Source organism: Capsicum annuum, chromosome 8 (genome assembly GCF_002878395.1).
Source record: "Capsicum annuum cultivar UCD-10X-F1 chromosome 8, UCD10Xv1.1, whole genome shotgun sequence".
Classification (NCBI taxonomy): Eukaryota; Viridiplantae; Streptophyta; class Magnoliopsida; order Solanales; family Solanaceae; genus Capsicum; species Capsicum annuum.
Genome location: NC_061118.1, coordinates 157,903,638 through 157,914,136, shown reverse-complemented (window position 1 = coordinate 157,914,136; position 10,499 = coordinate 157,903,638). Strand labels below are relative to the sequence as shown.

Below are 10,499 nucleotides of genomic sequence, written 5' to 3'. Positions count from 1 at the left end.
AGTTACCATTGCTTCCATGATTACCAGAGACATTGGAGAGTAACATGGATTATCACACAAATTGATCCTTGAAGTGCTCAGCTTCTGTGGTGTAAGTGGAGATGACGCATTTGTTGAACGACCATCGCTCTTTGCGCCAGAATATTTGGAACCGGAATGCTCAAGTAGAGCTAGAGTCTTCTTAAGCGATTCTGCCACACTGCTTCCTCCTTCCGAAGCACTTTTATTGGACTTCGTTCCTTTTGGGGTTGAAGATCCAAAAACTAGAGCTATAGCGGACGACACTGGATGTGTTTGTTGTCCTAGCAAGCCTACCTTGCTTCTTGTGACAGCTCTCAGGCTTCCGAAAGAAACACCAAGGTTGTTTTCTACTTCAGTAGAGAACTTTGAATCTGCAGCCTTGGAAGCAGTTGATTGAGAATTGACCTTCTTGAAAGTCATTTCGTTGTTCTTAAATTTTGAAGTATGAAAAGTTGAGATGAGAGATAGAGATTGCCCCACTGGGCGTGCCAAAATTTGTTGGACAATAAAATTTTTGAGGCCGAAAATAAATAACTCGAGACAAGAAAAATATATTGCAACAATCAATTTATTTATTTCAATGCGAGTGTTACAATCTCTATGAATCCTCTGATTCGCCTTTTCAAATATAAATTCAAGGGCTTCGAGCTTGATTTTGAATTTGAACTTGATTTCTTGATTTGAGGGCCTTGATCTTGACTTGTTCTTGAATTCAAGAGCTTTTGAGCTTGTTCTTGAATATTGCAGTCTTGATCTTGAATTTTGATGAACTTGATTTGAATGCTTGAGATTTTTAGAGAAATTGCGGAGTTTGATCCACGAGTTTTCTCTTGCTACTTGCTAGAGTTCTAGGGGTCCTTTTTCTGAATTATGAGACCCCTATTTATAGTTGTGGAAAGGAAGATTCATTATGAATATGGACTTCCTTTGACCAATCAGATTTAAGTGATGTGGTGCCCTTTTATGAGCTTTTATTTCATGAGCCTGCTGCATCATTTTGCCATGTGGCACGGTCCTATTGGCTCCTTCACTTGACTTGGCATGCCACGTCATTTGACACATGGCGCTTATTTGGGCCTCTAGAATATGACAATATCTTGGGCTTAGTAAAGTGAGCTCCTCATTTGTACCCCAAATTAATGGACTAGCCCAATGAAATTGAACTTTCATTAAATCCATATATGTTTGGACTTAAATAATTAATTCAATTATATTAATCCGTAATATTTATTAGGGACTAATATATTTTGAATTTAATATAATCCGAATTTTGTACGGATTCAACTTTAATAAAATTTTATTGCTTACAAATGGATCTAGATGATTAATAAAAAAGCCCATTAAAAAATTGTGCCAAGTCATACCTCTCTAACACTTCCCTTCCACTACTTTGTTTGGACGTTAATCTAAAACATTGAATTATACTTAAAAATATGTCAAAAGAGGATCATTCAATTCTTAGAAGCAAACATAACATATGTGGAAAGCTAATACTAACGTGTATTGCCAGCACAAGAAGGAAGACACTGTCATTTTACAAAAGCAAAGAAGTTTCCTCATGAGTTAATTTCCACTTTAATAACTACTTGTCTTAGGTCAAATATAATACCAAACCTATCTATCTTCCTATTTCCCTTGCACGCATAAAATTTCCATTGACCACAACTTCATTTATATATAGTTGTAACTATCTAGATCATATTTCCAATCTCCTTTCCACCTTCAATACATTCATCATAATTTTCTATGATTCAAATTTCTCAACGGAGTCAAGAAGGCACGAAGAGCTAACAAAGAGTCGTTATATCTGATCATTCGAAATCAAGTGGGTGATTGAACTATTGGTGTTTAGTGCTGATGGACATGTCTCTACGAGCTAGATCAACCAACTTAAAGCAAGTATCCACCTTGTCTGATGCCTCTGAAATTCCATTACTCCCCACTAACAACGACAACAACAATAACAACAACAATCCTGTGCCAGAACGACCACCTATACCGCGACCATCGATTTCTCAACGTGCCTTAGAAAGCACGGCTCATTTAGCCAACCTACTTCCAACAGGGACACTCTTGGCGTTCCAACTTTTAATCCCAATTTTCACCAACAACGGATCGTGTGACACCACGACGCGCCCCATGACATTAATCCTCCTTGCTATACTCGCATTTTCGTGCTTTTTAGCTTGTTTCACTGATAGTTTAAAAGCACCAGACGGGCAAATTTACTATGGACTAGCTACGTTCAAAGGTTTGTGGATTTTTGATTATCAGGCAGCTTCATTTTCTGGTGTGCCTAGTGACTTGAACAGGTACAAAGTGGGGTTTATTGATTTTGTTCATGCTGTGTTGTCTGTTCTTGTATTTGTTGCTGTGGCTTTGAGAGATAAAAATGTGGTGAATTGCTTCTATCCTACACCTAATCATGAGACAAAACAGGTACTTGATATTGTTCCTATTGGAATTGGGATGATTTGTAGTTTGTTATTTGTGGTCTTTCCAACTAGGAGACATGGCATTGGCTTCCCTGTTACACCTGATAAAAGGTGAAAATTGAAGTCAAAACTGTAACATTCGTTGTTATTTGTAGGCCTTTGTTTAACGTTTTGCAAATATAGTACATTCCAATATTAAAGATTACATAATGTCGTAATGTTTCCGTGGCGTGATGAGATTAGTCAAATTTAGCCACCCTGAAACAGGAATAATTATTTCAACTAATACTGACGAATATTCCATCCCAACACATGATTTTGCTGGTTTAGCGCAAAAATAAGAATTGCAAGATTATTTTCAAGATCATGATTTTAAATTTATCTTATATTCGTGCCACTCTTTGAGTTGTGGAACCCTCTGCGACAGTGACAATGAGAATGCATCCACCTTCCACCCCAATGAAAAAGAGAGGTTGTATCCGAATTCTACGCGAATACAAGAAGCTTTATACATCAGACTGTTTTCTTTTATTAAAAAAAAATATTCTATACTCATAACAGAGTAGATAATTATTTACACAATACGTATAATTTAAAGTGTTCTAGAAACCATTTATCTTATTCTTCAGATTTCTGATGTCATTGATTATGTACCTTTAAAGAAATCCAATAGTCTTCAATCAATTTTGAATGACCAAAACTAAACAAGTACACGTTAAGGCAAAGAGATGGAGAAGAAGAGTCCAATATAACTCTCCAATTAACTGAGATGCTTTCTATCCAAGAGTATGACGTACTGGATCATCCCAAATCAATTATAATATAACCACTTGAAACAAGAAATTCTCACCTTTTCAATATGAAAAAGCCAACGTAATTGAACTTCAACAAATTTGCTAACAATTCAATTTTTTTTCTTTGATCAGAGAAACTCAATGTATAATTATTGCACTAGGACAACTGACAAATAGTAATTGCAAGTGGATGTACCTAACGCCTATAAGCACACTCACAAACCTATTCTCTAGTGGTAATAATATGGATTCAACCGTCGAATTCAGCTTCTATAGATGCTTAAATTGTGTACGACTTTCTTCATATAAAATTTGGGCTTAGATACTAACATAACATATTGATCAAAAAAAGAAAATATAAGCCCAGTGGATCTATGACTAGCCATTTAATTGGGTTTTCAGTGATGAGCCCACTTTATTAGCTTAAGGTCCATCAGAATGTCACTTTATCTTAAAGGCCCAAAGATGTGCAAGAAATTGCATGAATTGCATATAAAATAGGCTGTTTTTTTTTTTTGGAAAAATTACATAAACTAACAACCTTAAGACATTAATTACAAAAAATAATAATAGTTTGATAAAATTACGACTAATAACAAAAATAGCAATATTTTATTAATTTTTTTGAGAAGCACGTGATATCCACTCAAACTTTTCACATCCCTACTTTTACTCTACTTTACCAATTTACTTCCCTCCAACTTTCATTTTTTTTTTTTTCAATTTACGGATATCTCTCCCACGATCTTGATAAAATCATCTCCACTTTTTAAGGTAATTTTTTCTTTCAGTTAATGCATGTTATTTTTTTCATTTAATTTTTGTTAATGTGTTTATTGTCGCCATTTTTTTCAATGTTAGTCTACGAAAATTGTCTGTTTTGGATCAATTTTTTTTTTGTTGAAATTTATAATGGTTCAACATGCAAATCGAAGTTGTTCAGTTAGATAAAATCAACCGAAGAATTTACTTACCGATGAAGTACCATCGTTTAGTTTTGGTTTAACACAAGACGAAGTTTTAAATTTGGGTTCTACTAATGTTCTTTCTAAGGAAGGTGTTACCATTGAAGAGTTGAGATCTAAGCACCGTAACGATCCCGAAAAGATTGTGGAAATAATGAAAAGGAAAGGATTGACAAAAACTTCATCTCCCACAAAATTTCAAAAATCAGTGAAAAGGAGAAAGTCGGATGAAAAAGGAGACTGTAGTAAAATTGCAAGTCCCGTTGCATCAGATTCTGAATCTGAACAAGAGAAAGTAGAGGAGGTATGGTACTATTCGAAAATCTTTTTATTGATATGAATTGTATATGCTATATACAATATATTTTAAATATGTATTTCATATCTAAATTTTGAGTAAGATATTTGTATTTATTAATTGGAAGGTTTCTGTATATATATATATATATATTTTTTGAAAAAAATTCTAAAATAGCAACTGTAGAAGTGTAATATGTATTCTAAAAATACATTTGTTATATAATTTGTATATGTGTTGTTATATTCTTTTCTTTTTAATTAAATTTGTACAAATGATGTATTCATAAAATACATATGTGTTTGTTGAAATATAATTCTAATATGTATTCTGAAAATACATACAAGTTAGATATGTGTTTTTATGTTTACCTCTAAGAATTTTATTCAATGTTAAGTTGTATATGGTAGTCATTAAATTTTGAATGTGATATGTAGTTCTTGTTTGTTGAAATGTATTTTTTACATACATAGTTGTATTTGTTATTATCATCTTATAATAACTATAAGATGTATTTCATAAATACATATAAAAGAATGTTTGTATTAATATGTATTATTAAAATACATTTGTTATATAATTTGTATATTTGTTGTTATATTCTTGTCTTGTTACTTAAATTTGTACAAATCATGTATTCACAAAATACATAATGTGTTTGTTGAAATACAATTCTAATATGTATTAAGAAAATACATACAGTTTATATATGTGTTTTTATGTTACCTCTAAGATTTTTATTCGATGTTAAGTTGTATTTGGTAGTCATTAGATTTTTAATGTGATATGTAGTTCTTCTTTGTTGAAATGTATTTTTTACATACATAGTTTTATTTGTTATTATTCATCTTATAAACTAACTATAAGTTGTATATCAAAAATACATATAAGAGACTGTTTTGTCATATAAATGCATTTTTTTTGTTGTTTAGGTCATTCGTGATCAAATATACATGGCACGTGTATTGCCCAAATTTTCTCCTCATATAGGATGTCAGACGGTCAATAACATTGAAGACTGTATTAAGATAATGTTGACGAAGAGTCAGTACAAGATGTTTTGTACTAAAAGTATATTTGGTTTCTTCATGAAGAAGAAAGATTGTGTCGTCCAAGCCCAGTTAGGGAGATGCATTATGTCACTTGAAACTACAAAAAGTTCTACAAGTGCCGTAGTCGTTGGAACAAAGGGCACAATTCTTCATTTCACTATTAGAGAGTTTGCTTTGGTGACTGGTTTGAATTGTGCTAAAAATAAGGATGAATTTGTGTTTGACAAAGAGTGCCCAAATAGAATTATTGTTCAATATTTTGATGGTGAAAGTTTTGTATAGAAAAAAGATTAATTTGCAGCTGTTTCTGACAAAATTTAGGAGAATGATAACGATGAAGATACGTTAAAATTTGTCAATTTGTATTTTATTTACGCATTCTTACTATCGTCAGTTGATACCGTAGCTATTCCACGCCTCCACTTTGATTTGGTTGAAAGTGGTCGCTACAATGACTATCTGTAGGGATCGGTTGCATTTTAAGAATTAGCTAGAAGCTTGCATAAAAAAGTTGAAGCCGAAAGGAAAGTTCTATATGCTTCTTGGAATGCCACTGGCCATTCAAATTTGATTGTATGAGTGTTGTTCAAACGTGCCTCGTAATGTTGCTTTCAAGGTGGATTCTCAAATCCCACGTATTTTGAATTGGAAGATAAATTCTCCTCGTCCAAGATATGAAACTCTTATGGGAAGTATGTTTGATGATACAGATGACAAGGTTAGTTTTACTTTTTATCTTTTTTATGTGATGTTGATTATTTTGTAAATATATTTTCTGATATAGTATGTGTATATATACAACATACCATTTGTCATTGTGTATTCATTATTGGGTTTGGATCATGGTTAACTGATTTATAATGTAATTAATTTTACCATCTAAATTATTTTTTTCATTATGTTATTTAAATTGTAGGTTATTTTTAAGAATATCGAGCCAACAAGAAAGGAGATTTCATCTTTTCATATACCGAAGAAGCTTGTTCCAGGATCTGCTAGTCATAATGAAGATGACATTGACTCAGATGATGATTTTCAGGATCCTCCACAAAGACAAAATCAGTTAACCACAAAGAAAAAACATCATGGCGATTCATCAGCTTCACTTGCAAAGAAAAAATTGAAGCCACATTCTAAAGGTGTAGATGAGCAGACATCAAAACGGACCCCTCCACCCCGTGCTGCAAAGATTCCTTTTGTGAGAACTCCAATTCACAAGCCAATTCAAACAAAAGTTACACTACGTGAAAATAGGAAAGACATAAACCGGCTTGACATTAAAAAATCTATTTCGGTTCAGTCGCCTGCTCCGTCTTTGTTCAGTTCTGAAAATGTAGACGGTGTTGTCTCGAAGAAAGTCTTTGATAAGTTTTGTGAAAAAATAATTTCTGTTTAAGTTTTTGATTAATTTATTTTTTCATTTCTAATTTTTTTTTTATAATTCAGGTATGGCAAGAGTTTAATGATATCCGTGGCCTAGTGTCCTCCAGGTTTGATCAGATAATGAATGCAATTAATGAAAATAAAGTACAACATATATATATTTACAGCATATGTATTTTTTTACAACTAAGTTGTTATTTACTATTTGTTTTTGATTTATATTTTCATGTTTTAAACGCGAAGAAACAAGCAAAAGGCAGCGAATCTGATCAGCCACCAACGGATGAAAATGTTAAGAGTACATCACCTCATCAAGCGACTACAAAGTTTATTCATGAGTTTAATAAGAATTCTGAAGGCACATTGATAAATAAATTCCGTACATTTATATTCAACTAATTTTATATATACAATTCTAATTTATCATTATAAAAAATAATATTAAAACAGGTTGACAAAGAGATGGCAGGATATCAAAGCAACAGTATGAATGATGTGTATAATAAGATTGATGGGTATAATGAGGATGATGACACTGTTTTGGTAGAGCATTTTTTTTTTGGTTAGGTATAGTTATATTGATGAATAATAATTATTTTAATTTTTTATTGTTTCATTTTTTAAAGAAAAAAATGACATAGATGTGCATGAAGCAAGAGATGTATGTGTCGCTCCGGTATACTGAATGCATATAGGTTAGTTTTTTAGTTCTTCAAAAATATTATTTTATTTTATTTGTATGAACATGTGTAGAACACAAAAACGGTTGACGAAAGTATTGGTGAAGCACAAATATCAGAATCTTAGTTCACATTTTCATATGACATCCTTAGAAGTATTAATCTTGACTCCATAACAAAAGCAAATGTTGAAGTTGAAGATGAGTTTAAGGTATCTAGAATACTTGCATTGATTACTTTTTTAAATTTGTTGGAAAATTCAACCTTACTAGATCTTTATAAAATTTATACAGAACAAAGAAGGTGCGATCGAGATGAATGTAAATACACCAGCGGAACATGAGTCAGAGGTTAATGATGTGGATAATTCAAAGTTAGATCAGCAACATAAGAGTGCAGTCCACATTTCTGCGGAAGTAAATGATGAAAGCAATGCTGATCAAGATTTGTATGACTCTCATATCACTCTTCCGGATGAGCTTCTTCCCTGTCTTAATGCGTATGCCAATCTTGAACGAAGTATAATTGTACATCCATCGACAAATCAAGCACAACAAATGTCAATGCATGTTTCAAGGATTAGGCGACCATCTAGATACAATGAGTCACTATTCACAATGAAATTTGATTAAGCAGATGGTTAGTACTCTTAACATATTTTGTTTAGTTAACAAATTTGTTTACTTATATATTAAAATTATATTTTTTTCTAATGGATAGTGAAGTATGAATTTGTATTTTGCTGTTCAGTTGTATTTTTGGACCAACTGTAATTATTTTTAATGAGATATGGTTATATTCTGAAGATTATTTTTTGTATTTTGAAGTTGGATAGTTTAGATATTTTTACTCTGCATTTGTTCATATGTATTTCAGAAATACATCTGTTGCAGTTTTCAGATATATGATTTAACTTTTGTTTCAGAAGTATACTTATTGTTACTTATAATACTACATCATCTTATATAATTGATTATATTTACATAATTAATTACATAAATTAATAAAAAAGTAAGCACGGAAGAGCAACAGAAAACATTCGATCAGAAGTATCCCTTCATATCTCATCCAGTTAATGCGATGAAGACACTAAGATCACCAACAAGTTCATGATGTGGCTTTCATTGGATCTTCTTAAATATCATTCGAAGAGGTATACATCTTACAACTTAATAGTAATAACTTTTGTAAATTAAGATTATGTAAATTACAGTCTAATATGTACAATGAATAAACAGGAACAACAAAGAAGAACATTATTTGAAGGGAAAGGCAAAAATACGAGTTATCAACTTTGAAATTTTATCTGTTGAAGATAAGAATTGGTTCTATGTTATGGGTACTCCTAGCCAGACGTGATCAGATGAGGTAAGTGATGTATTATTATGTTGATTTGTATATTGGAATAAATATTAGTTCTATGTTAAATATGAATAATTGTAATTGATTATATTGTTATAGTTGAAAATGTATATTTGTAAATACATATGAAGTATGTTATATGTTCACTGATATGTACATGATATTTTCATATGTAAGGTTTGTTTTTTTTATTTGTTTATTTAATATTAAGTATGAAATTTATTTATAATGCAGCAAATTGATGTATGCTTGTACTATCTGCGAAAGAAGTCCAAGTATGATCCCAATATCTCATATAAGTTCAGCACTGTAGACTGCAATTTCATGAACATTGTTAGAAATGTGTTTGATGTGTGTAAATTGGATAATGCAACTCTTAATACTGGTGGAAAGAAATATCATCTGAATGAGTACGTAAGTGGATTCCGCATGCATGCTACAATGCCATGGCATACGGTTGATTATATGTTCATTCCTATTCACATAAAGGCAAAACATCATTGGGTTCTTGCGGTTATATCTTTCAATCATAGGTGCATATATGTATATGATTCTTTGTCAACTGCTGGTCATAATGCAGCAGTGCTTACTGAAATTGAAAAGTTAGCTAAGGTTACACCTATATGTCTCATTGAATGTAAATTCTACGAGAATAAGGGTATTGACATCGACAATCATCTTAATTACAAATTGAATGATAAGATGGATCCGTTTGGTGTTTCAATTGTGGAGAATGTGCCTCAACAATCAAGTGGCAGCTTGTAAGTAATTAGTATGCATTTTACTTGTATATATACATATGCATTAAACTTTTAACTTCTTACTTACTAATGTATGTCTTTGCAGGGATTGTGGCTTATATATGGTTACGTATGCCGAGTGCCTTATTTTTGGTGAAGGTGTTCCATTTGTTGACTTTGACCCAGATATAATTCACATAAGATACGCTTCACTGTTGTGGGATTATGGTACTAAGAAAGCAAAAGCAAAGGCATAAAGTGATGATGAAGCACCAATGAGGACTCTTCGGATCACTGAGTTAACAGAAGGTACTGAAGCGATTGATATTTGATTTGTATTTTATTTTGTTGAAGTTAGCAACATTTAAGATTAGGTGGATATTTTTTTTTAAAATATATTATGGGATTCATATGTTACTTTAATGATCAAAGATGGCATGTTAATGTTCCTTTATTGTTATGTTAACTTTTTGATCTTTAATCGTATAATTTTCAGTTTTTCATGGTTAGTATATGTCTATGTGCATATTTGTAATAATAAATATGCTTATTCCAGTGAACATATGTATTTTTAACATACATATGCTTATTCCAGATAACATTTGTACTTTTAAAATTACATGAACATTCAGTTAACAAATCAATTATGAAGTGAACCTATTACCATTACAGTAAAGATATGTATTTTCAAAATACATATTACCATTACAGTGAACATATATATTTTAAAAATATATATCACCATGACAGTAAAGATATGTATTTTTAA

At 31.5% G+C, this 10,499-nt stretch overlaps 2 protein-coding genes across 2 annotated transcripts; both read left to right on the top strand.

Annotated features, from left to right (window-relative positions):
* Window positions 1-1,484: 1,484 nt before the first annotated feature.
* Window positions 1,485-2,662, top strand: LOC107879867 (protein DMP3-like). Its single transcript, XM_016726799.2, has one exon. The coding sequence runs from the start codon at window positions 1,879-1,881 to the stop codon at window positions 2,569-2,571; it is 693 nt and encodes a 230-aa protein (XP_016582285.1). The 5' UTR covers window positions 1,485-1,878; the 3' UTR covers window positions 2,572-2,662.
* Window positions 2,663-6,056: 3,394 nt separating this feature from the next.
* On the top strand, window positions 6,057-7,013 carry LOC124886450. The gene is made up of 2 exons (XM_047394816.1): window positions 6,057-6,283; window positions 6,482-7,013. The coding sequence occupies exons 1-2, from the start codon at window positions 6,251-6,253 to the stop codon at window positions 6,959-6,961; spliced, it is 513 nt and encodes a 170-aa protein (XP_047250772.1). The 5' UTR covers window positions 6,057-6,250; the 3' UTR covers window positions 6,962-7,013.
* Window positions 7,014-10,499: the final 3,486 nt, after the last annotated feature.

Coding starts and splice junctions, on each gene's coding strand:
- LOC107879867 (XM_016726799.2), top strand. CDS start 1,879: ATGGACATGTCTCTACGAGCTAGATCAACCAACTTAAAGCAAGTATCC.
- LOC124886450 (XM_047394816.1), top strand. CDS start 6,251: ATGGGAAGTATGTTTGATGATACAGATGACAAG. Junction 6,284..6,481: donor TTGATGATACAGATGACAAG/GTTAGTTTTACT, acceptor TTTAAATTGTAG/GTTATTTTTAAGAATATCGA.